General features: G+C 42.2%; 1 protein-coding gene across 2 annotated transcripts in view; it reads right to left on the minus strand.

Moving 5' to 3' along the window:
- Nucleotides 1-18,538, minus strand: part of GPATCH8 (G-patch domain containing 8) — a 58,498-nt gene that overhangs the window by 35,453 nt on the left and 4,507 nt on the right. For both annotated transcript variants that reach the window (XR_014270017.1, XM_082494866.1), the window contains exon 2: nucleotides 6,467-6,541. Coding sequence is in view for 1 of the 2 variants with exons in the window: in XM_082494866.1 (XP_082350992.1) it covers nucleotides 6,467-6,541 (75 nt within the window). In the remaining variant the exon portion in view is untranslated. The remainder of the gene's footprint in view (nucleotides 1-6,466; nucleotides 6,542-18,538) is intronic.

The following is an 18,538-nucleotide window of genomic DNA, read 5'->3' on the forward strand; positions in this document are numbered from 1 at the left end:
ACACCATGGAGAAGACTATCGGTCCGGAAGCGTAGGAAAACTTACCTGCAAACATCTCTCCTGCAGACCGTTTCTGTAACGGCCACAACTGCCCAGTCCTTCATGCAAAAGGGGCCCGAAGTTCAAAGGTTTTGTGGATAACACACTAATTGTTCTACCATTAGCATTGCAACCGTATCTGACAAAGGATTATTGAATCCGATTTTAAAAGCCGCTGCTGACAAAAATGGCTGCATTTTCAAATAAAAAAAGGACAAGGAGTACTTTGCAATCTTTTGCTAAGTGGAGATGAGACATTGTGCTGACTGTGTTGTGTTATGAATGCACTAAAATAAACAGACAGATGAAGCAGTATGCTATTTCCAAAAGCAGTGCAAGTGGAGTGAAAGCATTTCCATACGAACCTGGCTTTAAAAACTGGGCTGTCAAAAGAACAGTTAAATGTAACACAAAGTAAGAAACTGTCCAATCACTAATGGTAGTTTTTCTTTTGCTTTGTTTTCAATTCACTGCTTGCAAGTAATGTATTTATTAAAGAAGAGTGAAAGCATAAAATAAATTCAACAAGTCAAGACCAGCTGGGAGATTCAAGAGCGGTGTGTTGTGACTGACACAGTGAAGGGGTAAACAAATGTTAAAGGGAAAAAAAGAAAAATTTAGAAGGGTTATACACATTAGCACCACTTTTACAAAACCACTCAAGAGGATGGTTGCAAGTTGTTTGACATAAATCAGAATTACGTCTGAATATTATCCTGTCTCAGTTCCCAGGAAGGGGGTGTTTCCCCCTCCATCCCCCTCGCTTCCATTTGTTTGCTTAAGCAGTGAAACTACTTCCTAATTTGAAATATTACTGAATTGAAATGGACCATCTTCTGTTTCACTCAGCAGGAAGAAAAACCCTAAGAGTTTAGTATGAACATTTGAGCTGGGACCTAGTCATCGGCCTGTTCATTTCTAGCCACGTTCTACCTTCTTCCTCCAGTTCAAATCACTGTTGCAGACCTCTCACCAAGGCAGACTGGCAGGACTGCTCTTCAGCATAAAGGCTGCCCTAAAAATTAAATTATGGAAGGCCAGGCTTGCTAGACTCCCACGGAAGAGCCATTCTGCAGAGCCTGGTGAGTAGCTGGGAATATTAGGGCCAAAATTTGACATAGGGTAGCGAATGTTGGCAACAGCTGGTTGCTTTTCTTTTTTAATCGCATTTTTAAGTGAAAGTTCTGGAAGAGTGTGGACTCTTTCACATAGAAAAGACATCTTTCTTTTTTTTTTTTTTTTTTACACCAAACTTCCTGTCGATGTGAAGAACTGTCATTCCTTTTGAATAAACTATCCTCACGTTGCAGCAATTTTCCTACAGGAAGAGTTGCAGCCAGCTACAAAACCACCAACAGCCCGAGGAGGAAATCCCCCTGTCTCTCAGCAGAGAGCTGGCACGAGCCTCCTCACTTTCTTACACTATCATTTTGGAGCTCCTCCTATTACAGCCACAATAAAAATTATTGAGGCAGCCAAAATAAGTCTCCCCATAGGTGTTTGAGTGAGCTCCCATTTACCGTCCAACCGACTCACGCCAACAGCGCTATCGGTCCGGGCAATGGTCATGGAGACAATGCTGGACACCAGTCTGCGGGATGCTCGGCAGAGGACGGAGGAGCTCAGCAGGCTCTCGATGGAACAATTTACACGTCCCAGTATTACTCTCACCACTCTGGAGCTGCTCAGTAGTGATCATTTCTATTTACAGATGGGGAACTTGGCACTACAGATGAAGCGTAACTTTTGCAAAAGCGGGTATGAAATGTAAAGGTCTTGACTTCACCAAACTGTCACAGGAGTCAGCTAAGCTACTTTGAAAAAATCTCATCCAAAGCGACCTTCTCCAACAGCTCAAATTGGCCTCCCCAATTCCCTATCCTGTGCCCTGAGAGGATGCGTTTGATTGCTTTCCACGGGTATCAGCGGATATGGGGATATATCCCCAGCACCAATTTCTGACAAAGGTCCTGGCCCATAGAAAAAAAAAAATGCATACAATGAAAAGATGCATACAAGAACTGAAAGGTTTTGATGATGTATGTGGGATATAATTGTCAGTCAGTGGATTGAGCTGCATTACGGATTAGTTTTGCCTAATACAGGTTTTCCATAAGATCCCCATGCCACCCCACGTATCGTGTTCACATCGTTCATCTCTTGGCATCGGCAGGAACCATACGTCTCTTGAGTGGATTGTAAGCTGTGCTGACTGTGTATCGAGGAATCTATAAGCAAGGATCGGATGCTACTGGGTGAACCCATGCAAACAAGAGGTTGAAAAGATTCCCAAAACAAAACCTATAGCTCACTACAGATGACACAATGAAGACTAGAGAGAAAAGCCAAATAGTAATGCTACACCATTCAGCTTCAAGAAGCACATTATTTATAGCGCTGTCCACATATGGCTACTGCTAAATGTCAAATCAGCAGCCTCATCGAATTACACTTTGGAACTAGTGGAGTCCACAGATCTGTACAGATATACAGTGCGACAAAACCCAGCTTCAGCTCGTACAGTCATCTACAAGAGCCTGTGATCGTCAAACAACTACCAACTGAAGCCTGAAACCTTGCGTAGTTCAAGGACCTCTTTGTGCAACTGAGCAGAATTAGGGGGGGGGGGGGGAAAGGACATTTGTTAGTTATGACAAGGACAAACTAACAAGCTCCAGAATAAGTGGGTGATACGCAGTCTCGCCTCCAACCTGCAATGGTGACAGCTTGGTTCCACTCCCTGACACCCTGCATGCTGCCTGCACGGGGAAAGGGCTGCTTTCTTGTGTAGGCTCTAAAGAGTACATTGCTATCTCCTATTTAATCTGTACTGCTGGGACAAAGAAAATCATGAATTCACAGCAACAAGATTCAGTAAACAAGTAGAAATCAGGAATTCAGGTGAAGAAAAATCTGGATTCTATTAGAGCTGCAATACTTTACGACTTCCCATTTGAGTACCTGAACTCAGTGCACTTAAAATATTTTAAAACAAATGCATGCAGCTTCTTGAAGTTAAGAAAGGGTTAAGCGGTCTGATTTTTCAAGGACACCAGACACCAGTGGTTCTACTGACATGAACAGCCAGTGTAAGTGCAGCATCTTTCAAACCAGAACAAAAAAAATATGTTATTTGTGGGGGGAAAAAAAAAATACCAGTATTTGCAGCTATGAAGAGTCCATTGATATGAAATATTTTCTTCAATTTAGTAATGGAAAATAGCTGGCTTCTCATTTAGGCTATGTACATCCTCTAGCTCCTGTCAGCTCTATTTTCCATAAATGTACTTTGGTTATAGTCGCATGTGTCAGGCCAGACATCTTTGGCCTAAACAAGCTGTACAAAGCAGTATTTCCACAGGAACAAAAATACTAGTACGCTAATTGAGGACACATTTCAACATTGTAATGATCTGTAGACTCCCAAACCTATTTTTCCAGCCACCTTTGAGTTGCATGCTGTAGCAGTACAGTCAGCACCTCTCAACAGATAATGCTGCAGAGATGGATCTCACTTCAGCAGTGATTGTCAAACGTATACTTCGAGTGAAACCCTCTGCCCCCTGGGATTTCCAAATGCAAGCTACCTTTAGTCTTTAAAGCGTTTTTGTGTTGCTAAGAAGACGTGAGAAGCTGCAAGAAGCACATTTAAGAGAATATGCTTAATCCACTCTTCAGTCTGTAGAATAACCAAACTTTTAACTGGGAAGTGTTTTGATCTGCTATTGTTATAAACACCCTTCCTCGCACAAAGACATTTGTCATCCAAACTATTCCCATAATGTGAAGCATGGGCTCTTACTCGTTACTCTGAGCGGATTCCTTTTTAAAGGTCAGTTGAATTGCTAACAGAGAACTGGTTAAGGATTATAAAGCAACTTGTGAATAAATGTTAATATCGCAAATATTTAGATGTGCAGTATTTGCAAATTATATACTTGCCCTTACTCCTTCCCTCTCAATTTCAGTTCAAGGATGTTCACTTCTGGGTGAGCAAACAGCATAAAATAGAAGAAGGCAGAAAAGGTGGTATGAACACATCTTTCCTAGTAGAAAAAACATTGCAGGAGAGGTACACCACTGAACTCTGACAAGAAAACTGCTCCTTCTATTAATGTGTGTAATTTGCCAATTTAGAAAGCACACAGGTCATTAATAGTGCGGGAGCAAAATAATTTTCACAGGTGTCAGCAAACTTGGCAAAATTATTTATGCTTCCTAGCTACAAATTTTCTTTTAAGAATCAACAATGTACTTAATGAAGACGATGTGAAGATTAACCTTAAAAGTGACCAGTTTGCTTCTGACTGCAGTTTCTGACACCAGGCTTGTTCAAGAGATCAAAACACACCCTGCACAGCAGCTGTAGCTTTTAAATTCTGGGACCAGCACGCAAAGGCGGCTCAAGTGTGCTCCGACACAGACCACAGCTGATGTGACAACACAGAGCAGACATTCACTCAGTTCCACGACTCCTTCCAAGAGTGTAATGTCCCAGGCTAGGGGTCTTACACCTCAAAGGTTGTTCCTCATATTACAGACAAAAGACGAGTGAAGCAAACTGGATTTTAAAGCAAAACCAATTGGAGGTTTTAACTCTTTCTCCTCCCAAAGAGGTAAGCCATTCTCTTGTCCTCCCCATCAAACTGTTTTCAAATTTACCCATAAGGCTGAACTGTGCATATTAAAACCTACCCAAAAGTTGTAAAGATTAAAAACGTCCCAATATTTGATGGTGAGATATGTATGAATAAAATATTAAAGCCGCAATTGAATTTCATTTTTCTGCTGCAGTTCAACATTAATCAAACTGCAAAAAAGTATTACATCTGCAGGTGATCCGAGCTGCACCGTGAGTCTGTGTGCCCGTGTTGTTGGGTCCAGCGTACCTGTTCACATTTCACACGCTTCTGTAGGCCTCCCCCGCTTCAGAACACCGGTGAGATGTAACCTGTGACCAATTCTACTCCTCCGCTCGGGAAAACGCTTTTAGAAATCAGATAACCAGTCTAGTTTCTAAGTAGCATTTTAATTATTTTGAAATGCTGATTTCCAGCGTGGCACAGAGTAGGCTACTAACAAGCATTTCTCATTGTATTTACATAAGGAAACAAGCTTGGCATTTTAATTAAAATCCCCATATCACAGCGTAAGGTTGAAGTATTCAGGAGAAGATTGAATACGAATTCCCATCTCTGCAGCATTATCTCATGCGTCATCAATTACTGCCATGCCTAAATCTAGCATCATGCCAGCACATTAAGACAGTAGGTACTATATGCAGTGTTCACTGGACCAGAAGAACAGAAATAAGAAGGGGGAAAGGAAACCCTAGAGAAGAAATTAAAAAAGGCAGACCGTGCAATACAAACCAGATCATGGCTGCTTAGCTAATATGGGCCAACTGCTGCGGAAGAAAAATGTCGAACACCCCAAGTTGTGTAAATTTTTTGTAAACATCTAACACGCACACAAACACACACAACACCAACCTACACACGAATGAAAAATATATACTGATCTTTTGCTAACACTAAGTTTCTTCTAAGTGCAGACTAATGTGAAGAAACTTTAACAGAGAGCTTAAATTATTAATAGGGAAAAGAAATACTTGAGAAGTACTTTCTTAACAAAACTTTAGTCTTAGTCGGAACACCACCAAGTGACCCTCGATTATTCACTACAAGTTTTCTTGCTCTCAGACTGAAACTGTAAATGAAACTTAGCTAAAGCTAAGTGCCAAACTTAGGTCCAGTTTAGGCTCAACAATCTCTCGTGCCTAAGACTAGCAGAAGACACTTTGCAAAGACAAAAATTTAAAAGCTCCAAAAAGCTTAAAAAGGTAAAACTAAGCAAAACTTTTTTTTTCCCCATCTTATGGCTGTGTTCTCCACCCCTAATTCAAAGTGAAGCAATACTTCAGAAGAAACTCACGGCGCAGTTTCAGATTCACGGGGAAGGACTGCGCTACTAATACTGTAATGCATCCGTGTCTCCGTACTGCCAGATGTCATCCTAACGCTTTAACACACCAGTAGTTTTCCAAAAATATAAACTAAAAAAAGGATCAAAATACATTCTACTACACTATTCCATCAGGTCTGCATATGACTTAAATTGATTCTTCAACCAAAAGTATAAAAACTTAACAAAATAAGTATCTATGAATGAATGTATTATTTTAAATAATTTCCGAAATATCATGTTGAACTAAAATTTAAACTCACCTATAGTTTTAGAACTACTTAAAGATTAAATCCCAGGCCCACTTAATCTCAGCATGCAATTTACCACAAAAAAATTAACCCTGTACTGACAAAACAATGCCCGCTCCTACCAAATTTGACTGCATTCACATCAAGTACCATCCGATCACGGCCTAATTTTTGGTGGGTTGAAGATGCTGATAAGTATGTATGTATCTTACCGATTCTATAGGCTTGTCTAAAGACGCTTGCTCTATCTCCAGGTGCCCTTCTTCATATTGATCAAAGTGATTGCCCTGTAAAAGAAAATGAGTGTTAGCTCTACAGCAGAGAAAACATTTCCAAAAGTCTAGTTTCAAGATTCAGGTTTGTATACGGTATTTTTTACATAATTTTGCTAGCAAAACAAATGGACTTATTAAATACAGGCTCAATTCAGTATATAGGCTGTAAGGACAAAAAAAAAAAATCTAAAAACTAAGCCAATTTGATTATAATCATAAACTATGGAAGTTGGCAAAATATCAGACACAATGACAATACTTCAAGGTGTTTTTTTTTCTTTAGAAAGTCTATGGAAATGCTGACCATAAGCACCAGTGCTGGCCTTAAAACCACACAGGACAAGAAGCAGAAGGAATTGACCCCCACCACCACTATAAAGGGGGTTTTTTGTTGTCTTTTCTCTTTTAAAGAAGAGTAAGGCTTTCCTTGCAGCAGGAAACCCATATTGCTCGAGGCATACATGTAATTTCACACACCTTAAGTCAACAAAAACCCACAGTGGTACCAAAAGAAACCCCTCCTCCCAGCCACAGCACTTATTCATGGACTGGAGCAGCCCCTTCCTTGAATCTAGGCAGCTGCACAGCAAACCATTAGTGGAAGTGATCCCCCAACACACAGAAAAGCCGTTAGTTTCAACCCCGAGCAGCCCCCCCGCACCAGCTGACCACACAAGCACATACAGTGGCACAAAGACTGCGGGATGCACACGCAGAATTGCTTATTCCAGCCGTACCAGCTTAAAGCATTTGTGAGCACAGCACCTAAAACTGCTACACAAGAAGTGACAGGACTGAGGAACTTGTCTGAGGAAAGAGAGATGGACCAGGATACACAGGGAAATGCACTAATAAAGCATCCAGATACTCAAACAGCAAAGAAAATGCTACAAAGAACAATAAATCCAAGCATCTCACTTCCTTATGCTCCCAGAGCAACCCCATGAAACATCTTTAATTCTATAGACTGGCCATGTATAATAACTAAAGTAGACAGGAAAATTAAACAGGATTATTATTATGGTGTCCTGTGCCCAGCCTCCACCAACGTACATCACACATACCTGTAGATTGCTGATTTCTGAACAGGGCAGCCTCTCCCCTCCCCAACAGTGCCACCTAAGCATGGTACAACCCACAAACAACAGCCACTGGAATAGAAATTAAGCCGAGCAACCCTCCTCAAGCATATCCTATGGCAAAGGCCAATCTTTCCATGCTTTTGCCAAGACATTAAGTGTACAGGGCTCCTGAGCTAGGAAGGCTAATGGCAGTCTCTGGCCTCCAGAATAACCATTGTTGCTGGCTCACCAGTGGTGATGGTCATTTGGGGGGGGGGGGGGGGGGGGGGGAATCTCTTTGTAGCTCTGTTGTAATTTCAGAGGTTTACGAAACCTCAAATTCCTGAAATTGCAAACGTGGTGAACCATTTTTGGCCATTCAAGAGGTCAATGATGTAGCACTAAGATCCACCCTCGCTAGCACAGACCTGGAAAGCAAAAAAAAAAAATGAAAAAAATCTGCCTTTCGAGCTGCAAACTCAAAAGCAAACAGGAGAGATGCCTGCAGTTGAGATGAGCACAAAAGCTGTTGAAGGGCATCGTTTCAGCAGGCTCTCCTACATACCCTGGGCGCTGCTCAGCATCACAGCCCTGTGGAGCCCCAGGAGGTGCCGAGGCCTCGGCTGTCATCCCCTATTTCTTTCCCAGCCCCGCAATGCCACTGAAATCCTTTTGGCTGCTCAGCAAACACCAAACACCTGGCAGTTTTTATTTGCATCTCAACACCACAATTACTTTGAGCAGGAACACCTAGCACCACAGCCAAGAGAAACATGTTGTCACTCTCCTCCCTTCTACCAACACCAACTTTTCTTTCTGCAAGAATTTTAATGAAAGCCAGCATGCGAAAGAGCAAATTATAGTGGTAACGGACTGCCTGTTGGAATTTTACAAGCCAGGCACCAGCCTCCAAAAATCCTCTGGAACGTGCGTTCGTATCCAGTGATGCAAATCTGCAAGAGACCATCTTGACAAAAACCTGTTGCCAAGAGAATGTGCTTTGATGCTGGTGCCCCAACTGCCAGCCTATACATCATCTGCCGTCCACAGCGATAATTCACACCGACCACGCTCTGCTCCCAGTAGTCTGCTTTCCCACGGCCTCTCCAGAGCAAATTTGGGGCTTAATCTGCAGGCAGCAATCCACTCCCATCCATTTTTTTTGGACAGCCTTCAAGGAGCAAACTGAAGGCAAACTTACCATGCCCGCACAGACGTTGAGCTGCTTAAAAAGGCTAGCAATTCTTGGAGACAGGCAGAGGGCAGATGTACAGACTGTACATGCATGTGTTGTGAAGTCAGGGAGCCCAGCAGGGAGAAGACAACATAAAACCTGCCTCAACGGCACAAAGGAGACAACGCAGCCTCCCAAAAAGCAGTGCCCAGAAGAACAAAAGCAGTCAAGAGTGCACATGCTGATAATGTATTTGCACTGTTGACTGAATGCTAGTGAAAACACATTACTACGACTTCATATATAAAAATGAAATCCATGTACCGTCTAGTTAACAAACACTTGAAACACTCTCAGCAGAAACAAAGACATGCTTCCCCCCCACCCAGTTTCACAGTGTGATTTGCTGCCTGCAGATAGCTCAGAATATTTCAAGTAAATTACCTGGAGCTGGCAAAATATTTCTGCCTACTCACCATCTCCTTCAGCGCGCTGCCTGCCAAGGCAGTTAAAATTGTTTTTACAAAGGCAAGGGTCAATTCCCATTTGAAAGCACACCTTGCTGATTTGAGGCCTTACAACTCGATTTTTCTGTGCTTAAAAACAATGCCTCCTCCCAGAAACTATGCAAAAGGCTGAACGCACTCACCACGTCACAGACATGCAAAGACAACAAAAAGCAAATAAAGCATTCTCGGAGTTCTAGTGAGCCCATTATTATCCACTTCATGTATTTTTGAGTTTCTTTTATATATCTATATACTTTGGGTTTTATTATCTACTTTACTTTGGGGCTTTTATTACTGGTAATGGGAGTGGAAACAGGTTGTTTGTTTTTACAAAGTACTAGAGCTTTCAGAAGAGGCAGGGCACTTCCCCTCACCTTGAACTCCTGGGCATGCAAATGCCACCCCTGCAGACAGGAACAAGCCCTGGTGGGATGCTGACAACCTGCCTGCTACATTAGGAAGCTGACTGTTACAGACTGGGTAATTTAAGGCATCAGAATAACAAAGTGTCCAAACTGAACTGAAATCGATACCCATCACCCAGACTGTTCTTTTTCTATCAATACTTAAAACAAATGACACAGGAGACATTTTCCTCCCACCATAAAGTAGCTCACCCTGGAAAAATAGCAAGAAGATAATAATCCAATGGTCATGCTGAGGTCAAATTTATGAGCGCGTTCAGCCTAATGGTGCCTAATGAGCAAGGAGAAAAACGGTTCTCGCTTCTAGGGCCAGGACAAATAGCTTGTTAAAGCGATGTTGTCCACCATCGTGGCGATCACGGGCCTTTTGGAGCTGGGACTCTGGGGGGCTGGAGGCAGCACAGTCTGTCCTTTCGCTTCCTCATCCCTGAAGCTGGCTAAGGAACAAGTTGGGGGGAATTCCATCTGTTTTCCTTCTTTTCCAATCCTTCAACCTGGCACGTCAAATGGATCCATATAACATTTCTGGTTTGCTGTATCTTAAGACAATGAATCAGAGGAAGACAAAATACTTTAACATTTAAATCTAACAATTAATTAAACCCTAAATGTTGAATCTGCTGAGAATAAACTACATTTCTGGCAAACATAAACCATAAGCACAGACCACATTTTAATGATTTTGATCTGTCTTCTGCAGACTTGAGGGATGCTTCCCTCTTCAGAGAAAAGCTTTAAGTGAAGAATTCAATCCCTACAAAATGGATACCAGGCCATAAAATAACAGCTGCATTTAACACAGCGCAGTTCAAAACCTATTTCCAAACCTTCTCCCCTGTATGACAGTACAATCCTGGCCCTGCTAGCTTAATGACAAAGTTTCCAAATACTCCCGTGGAGGAGGATTTCAGGGCTGCATGCAGTGCCCTTCTCCCTCCCATCCTCTGCCCCTCCATTTTAAAGCTGCCTCAGGCTTCCTCACTTCTGCTTTGTGAAGCAAGACGTGTTGCACTGCTTATATCACTTTCTTACAGATGCTATCCTGAAATAGCAAAGCAAATAAGATGAGAGGCTTCCACTTAAGCATCATTTATTGCTATCACTTTGTGCCACAGCAAGTGCTCCGACGCTAGGTGCTTCACTATACGCATATTGAAATTCAATATATTTTTACTACTTGGATGAGAAGCAAGGACGGGCCCTCAATGTCTAAACATTCCTTATTATACACCACTCACACCATTTAGTTTCCTTCTTGCATTCATCTCCAGGAGCTGGTATGTTTGGGTCCTGTAATTTTTTGTGTAATATCATCTGAACTTTGGCTAACTACCCATTTCAGTTACTCACAGTCACATGTCCTCTCCTCTCTCCTCCACTTTCTCATTGTTTGATCTTTGCATGAAACTCTTCGCCAAACCTTCCATCTTGGAGCCCTCGCACACTTAACCGCTGAGTTATGAATACAGCATTTGAAAAATCAACTAACAAAAGCTGCCTCCATGCAGGATTTTAGACCCTTATTCTCCCTTATTTGGATGGTAAATGCTTCAGAGCTCTGGTCCAACAAATGCCATTTTGTCTAAGATTAAACATAGCAGAGTCACTGCATTTTCTGAAATAATTTGAGTTAAATAGCTTAAGGGAAAGAGCACCGCTGTTTCTTTCTTACCTATAAGGTCCTGAACATTGTAGCAGTGAGACCCAATCACTATAATTAAAAAAAAATTTAAGAACTTAATCACACTTTCATCCCAAAAATCTTTAGTGGCAAGAATTATTGCCAATAAATGACTCAGCGCAACTGAAATGAGAGTTTGTTGATTTAAGCCCATTTATCAGAGCAAGCTTAGTATTGCAGACTTAATTCTCCCCCCTACACGAGGCACCTTTTCATGAAGGTGGGCAAAGACAAAGCACCTAAGGACACACAGATATTACTGGGGCGGGGGGGGATAAAGGGGGGGGAAGACCCTTTTAAAAGCATCTTCACAACTACGAGGCAGAAGAAAAACATGCTCTCTCCTTCCTTCTCACCCCGCCAAAAGGGTGTATCCAAAACCAGACCTGACTTCCGAGCACAGCATTTTCTAAGTCACCTACAGCATCATCGATGCAAAGAGGAAAGAACAATGAGTCACTTCAACTGCTTCAAGGCTACTAGACCTCCCTGAATATTAATTACTGGACGGTTCTTTCCAATCTGTCCAAGCACTGAGGATATTAAGATGTCAGCGCGCAGGATACATTCCATATAGCGCACATTCCTGATGGGAATTAGTTGTTTCTTTTAGGAACAGCCCCAAGTTATCCATGTATTATTTCAAAAGAAAAGTAGATGTGGCAGTCTACATTTCAGTAGCTAGGCCAAACCTTGAAACACAGCTCTCATGCCGAGATGGGAGAAAACTACAACAAAGGAGTAGTATAATGGAGACGTGAAAGCAATGGTTTTCTTTCATAATGCCTTCATTCAGCTGTCCTTGCAGTTACTGCTCAACAAAAAAGCTCAGTTACACGAACATTATTATTAATATGAAAGAAGATGATGTAAGCTCCAAAACCCAACAGAAGTCGGATAAGAAGAGGCTAGAATGAGAATACCTGGGGAAAGTGCTGCCTGCTCTGCAAGGGACGACGCCTTCAACGGTGTGAACAGAGTAAAATAAGAAAAGACTCCACCATAAAACCCCGTGCCTATGCCTTAAGAGCACTAAAATCAGTGATGACTGGGGAGGGAACATGCAGAATGCAGTTGCTGAGATGTCAAAGCAGAAACCATCTATTTCTGTCCATACTGAATTTCAGAACCAGCTTAGGAAGGTGCACAGAAACACGTGCTCCCGTGACCACGCAGATAACAATCTAAAGAAAGTAATTTTGCAGAAAAGCCTCACTATGCTCACCATCATTATTTCTTAAACGCACTGGAAAAGAGCACAGCGTGATCATGATTGCTTAACTGCACTTGAAAAGAGCACAGTGTGCTCCTTAGACATTCAAAAATCAGTTTTACACTACCAGAACATCAGGAAAAGACTCAAGAAAATAACATTTATACTGCATTTACTTTAGAAATGGCATTTTAAAACGCTAAAGCAAATCAGCACCACTTCTGCATATTCTATTGATCCATCAATCAATAAACCTTAAACTCCCAAAAATATTAATGTTAAGCCATAAAATTCAGGGTTGTTACCCACAAGTGTCACTTCAAAACATTTAACCAAGCCCACTCCCCATTCCTGAAAGCTCTGAAAGCATTAGGCTGTAAACCAGCAGCTAAGACACTAGGAATATCTAAAAAGATAAATAAGGACCCACAAAAAAGGCCATTTTCTCATGCAGATAAAGCCACAGCAGTCTGCGTTAGCTACAAATCACAGAATATTCTGCAGTGCCCTCCAGCCTCTGCTCCCACGGCTGCAGAGCAGAGCCAATGTCTCCTGCAGCCATCCCAGGACAGGTCAGCACAGATGCAAGGTCTCAACGGTTGAGGAAACCGAAGCAGTATCTGAACACAAGTGAGCAAATGCCACGTCTCCAAAATCCTCACTGCCTGCATGCATATGGCACCTCCACAGCTCAAGAGAAAAAAAAAAAAAAAAAAAGACTTAGTGATTACAGAAACAAGGAAACAAGTATCCTATGAAATTTAAGATTTCCTTTTTTAAAAGGGGAGTTGAGCAGTTATGAGACCTTTAGGAGGACAAGACACCTTAACGTCCATCGGCTTTTCCCAGAGATGGCTGACCAGTTCCTAGCACAACTCTTGCAAGCACTCTGCATCCAGAACATCGTTAGCCCAGCACCAGTGCAGGGGCCAAGCAAGATGGACACAACAATCACCCTGCGAGGACCTGACAGAGCACCAGACTCCTGCCCAACCCAGAGACTAGGAATTTCAGCAAACCACAATCAATGTTCATCTCATTGTGTGTTGCATTTTGCGTCTAGTTCTCTTTTTAAAAATCTTGTCGGCTTGGTCAGCTGTTACCAGACTGGCCAGTTTTGCACAACCCCGGCTTGCCTGACCCACCTCTCGTCACCCGAAGGTGATACATACCACCGAGGACAGCTATAGGGTTACAGGCAGAGCAGAGACAGGAGAAGAGACACTGACTCCAGGCAAGGATCAGCTATGAAAGCTCTAAGTGACCATATTTGATTTTGTTCATTTTCGGGGCTCTATCAGCTACATCATGTTAACCTCACCAGCAAATTTCAGGCAACACGGATGGGAAAGGGAAGGTGCTAAAACCAGATCCAGCTCACCATAACTAATCAACTGTTTATTACACACAATCAAAACATAACGGGTTTATAATTTCTCTGCAAGATCCACACTGCCCTATGTACACTGACTACAAATCTCACAGTAATTTATGCTGCCCTTTTAAGCTAAGCAGGACCTGATGACTCTATACCATGGAAGATCTCCAAAACGTAATTGATGCAGACAAGCGTGTTGATGTTTAGAAATCCATCCAGCGAATTCAAAAACAACTCCAGGAAAGCATAGCTTAGGAGTGTTTTTTGAATATTCATTATGCACCCAGAAGAAAATACATTTTTAAGACTAACACGCACCTAGAAGATGACTCCATCCCACCCTGCTCACACTAGAAGCTTGCTTGGATCATTTTAAAGGCCATGTGGTTTTTCAAAACTATAACTATAAAAAGCAATACAAAAGCAACTTTGCACTGGTACCTGGAAAGCCTTTGTTAATGCTTCCCAGAACAAAGTCATCCTTTTTCCTGTTGTTCCCTGTAGTGACTGTAAAGACGCAAAAAAAAAAAAATCAGTTATCCTTTCCTAGCAACACAGAGGTAAAGCGTTCACAAATGACAGCTACTGTTCTCATAGCCCTCCCCATATTATAAATCGCTTTCCCAGTCCCTTACCTGTAAATAAGCAATACAAGCAGGTAAGTACAGACACTGTGCATCTTCACACCCTCCAAAATAGCTTAATATTTACAGGCAACATTTTGTGAAAGCTGCAGCAAAACCTCACCGTAGGCAAACACACACATCAATTATTTTGAGAGTACTTAAAATGAAAATCCTCTCAAGTCAATACAACAAAAGCAATCACTGAAGATTTGGATATGAATTTAAATTGGCAACTTTTGAAAGAAGCACCTTGTAATTACACGTTGAGAAGTTGATGGCACCTTTTGTTTACCAAACTAAAAGTTAATTTGGATGGCAAAGTCCTAGCTGTTAAGTCCAAAAACACTGAAAAAACACCCTCCAGAACACATTCAAGACTACTCATAGGTCAAGAGCTTTAAACCAGGAAAATGTGCATATAAACACCTAGTTAGAGCTGTCCAATTAAAAACACGTTCTATGGTTGAGAGATAAACAGCTTGTACAAAAAGGAGTAGAAGCCAGAGGCAGGTCCCTGCCTCGCTGTGCTTTGCATACTTTGGCACCAAACAAGAACAATTTAATGTCTTTCAGATTCCTTCTGCCGCTACCAACGCCAGCTATAAATCTGTTCCAGCACATGAGGGATGCTGTTCAGTTCTTCAATGCTTCCAGCAACTGCACTGAAGAGTATTAGCATCCATCTCACTCCCCCAATTTTCTCTTAGCCATTTCTTAACATAACTCAATACAGAAGACACTGCAGCTTCCAGCACCTGTGTCTTCAGGACTAACAAGGACTTTCAAACAACAGACAGAGAAAATACTCTGATGGGATAGGGTGCTAGTCATTTAATCATAGAATCATCTAAGTTGGAAGAGACCTTTAAAACCATCAAGTCCAAACATCAACCTAACACTGCCAAAACCATGTCCCTCAGCACCATGTTAAATACCTCTGGGGATGACAACCCCACCACTGCCCTGGGCAGCACGTTCCAATGCTTGACAGCCCCTTCCATAAAGGGTTCCATCCTAAACCTCCCCCAGCACAACTTGAGGCCGTTTCCCCTAGCCCTATTGCCAGTTACTTGGGAGAAGAGACCAACCCCCCCTTGCTACACCCTCCTCTCAGGGAGCTGTAGAGAGCGATGAGGTCTCCCCTCAGCTTCCTTTTCTCCAGCCTCAACACCCCCAGTTCCCTCAGCCGCTCCTCACCAGATGTGTGCTCCAGACCCCTCACCAGCTCTGCTGCCCTTCTCTGGACACGCTTCAGCACCTCAATGTCCTTCTTGTCCTGAGGGGCCCAAAACTGAACACAGCACTCGAGGTGGGGCCTCACCAGTGCTGAGAACAGGTGGACCATCACTGCCCTAGTCCTGCTATCTAGGGTACAATTTATTTACCACCACAAACTTCCAAGACTTCATAGTGCAGGCTTTCTTTTCTTCTTAATACAGTGTTTGACTTGATAAAGGATTGTTTCTAAACCAAAACGTCACAGAAAACCTCACTCAAGAGCACCCATTCTACAAGACTTGGTACCATTCAACATTTTTATCAATGACCAGCAAGGAAATAGAGCAACTGCCGACTCCGTTTGCAGATCATGAAGCCCAATAAATGGTAAACAACCATGGGGACAGTGTGTTTGTACAGAGCAATCTGACTGGCCTAAGGGTGGCTTGAACTCACTAACAGAAAGTCTGTTTTCACAGAGCCCTGTACAAACACACCTGCGGCACACAGCTGCACCTGAACAGGCAGGAGAAATCCAAGTTAAAACCTCTCCATGCAATACAGTAGCGAAAAGGATAAACATACAGTCCAAGGGCGTGTAACAGAGGAACAGCAAATAAGAATAAAGTAGTAAAAAAGATGTTTACCTCTGTATATTATACAGATGGAGTCTATGCAAGACTCCTCTATGCAAGTCTTCAAGTCACAAATGTGGAAAACTTTAAGATGCCATAAACAACACAAAGGGAAAGAGCAAAATGCCCTAGAATAAGAGAATTCAGAGATCGGACCGTTAAGGCTCTCAAAAGATGCTAGGACTAAGACAGAAATCTTATATATGCCCTAACATAGGAAGGGGCAGTGTACTAATGTGTGCTTTGGCATAGCAGAGAAGGACATAACAAGAAACAACAGCTAAAAGCTGAAAACAGAAAAATCTAGAAGCAAAGGAAAATACACCTTTTAGTGGCCAAACTATCAGACCAATCTACAAAAGAAAACATTCACCATCACCAGCTGTCAGGAGAAAGAGATACTGCAGCCAAATGCTAATTTGTGGGCTCAAAACTGGGTCAAATGACAGAAATCAAACATAAGTGATACCTGGATATTTAACACAGACATCCTAATATGAATTTCTGGCTTTAAAACTCTGAATGGCTAAAATCTCAAATTAATTAATTGCTCGTAGACCTGACCGAAGGTGGAAAGTACCAAGACTTGCTATGGGTTTAAAATGTTAGGGAAAAAAACCAAACTTGTGTCAACTGAGGAAGTGTTGGCCAAGAACTGCAATAGCGCTTTTTGATCGGATGAATTCCTAAAGCTCTACACCCCCACGTAGTGGGTGTTAGGAGACTAGTTAGGAGGGTTTGGTTTTGTTTCAGAAGGGGAGACTCAGAAGAAGCCGAGATACCTTAGACATGGTTTGTGGGACTGGGGAATAAAGTGTTTCCTTTCTTATCCAGTTACCCTCAGCAACAGAGAACACCACTGCACAAAAGAAGAAAACAGGAGTGACAAAACACAAAGTAGGGAAAGATATAACCAAGAGAGGAAAGGAGGTCTACATAAAATTAACTTACCACGAGTTCCAAAAATTCACATGGAAGTTCAGATTCTCCTGCGATCTTCTAAAAATGGAACCAATGCCATTCGATTTACTTTTTAATGCGTTTTCTCCTCCCTTCCCTGCTCACATAAGCAGGAAAAAAAAAAAAAAAAAACAAACAAACAACCCCACAGTTCTGATGCTCCTACTTTGCTCAACTAAGAGGTCAGCAAGTCTTGCCAATGAGGTAAGAGCAGTATTCTTCCTGTGCTGTGCCCATACCAGAAGTTTAACCCTAATCTAATGATAAGTGAGGATGTCTAAACAATAATAATAGATTTCAGAACATCTAAGATTAATCCTTAAGTTAGAATACATGCCATGGAAATGGGCTACTTCCTGGATTGCTCTCAACTACATTTGTCAAAGGCAAATTCATGCACAGGGATCTTGCACCGGTTAGAAGCTCAAGATAACATCTTTTGCTCCAATCCTAGTCTTTCCCTCATTCCCCCACATAAGTTTTTCTTCTCCCAATTAGTAAGAGTAGGCAAAAGAAAATGACCCTATTTATTTCCTTGCAGCACACAGAGAAGCCATCAACTTACTTTGCCACATAACCCATGAGCAGTCATGGCCTGCTGAAGGATATAAAAATCAAATACGTTTGCCTTAGGCAGCACCTAAGAAATGAATTGAAGTTGAAGCCACTGACAACACGCACTCATTAAAAGGACAGATTTTAAAACTCCACGCTGTCGGCCCAGATGTCCGGTAAGCCGGACTGCCTAAGCTGCTTGGGAACAAAACTTACCCCTGACATTCTGCCAATTAAAAAGCATAAAATCCCCATGCCATCAGCGTTCAGCTCAACTTGCTGGAAGCAGCAGAACTAGAAGCACAAACCAACCAGTAACAGCGATGTGCTCAGTTAGCTCTTTGAATCCTTTTGGGGGGGGGAGGGGGGGGAACCCTGCCTATCTTCTTGGCATAAGCAAGAATACCAGAACTGAGGTTCAGACTGGCCACATTTCAACCCAGTTTAGAAAAAAACAGGCATTCCTGCTTGGTGGAAGTGTTATTCTATTATACAGACTATACAACAAACTAAAAAAACAAGAGACAGAACAGTTTGTGTTCCGTCTGGCTAATGATGCAAGTAAGTGCAATGT

This window comes from Vanellus vanellus, assembly GCF_965231255.1.
Source record: "Vanellus vanellus genome assembly, chromosome: 24".
Lineage (NCBI taxonomy): Eukaryota > Metazoa > Chordata > Aves > Charadriiformes > Charadriidae > Vanellus > Vanellus vanellus.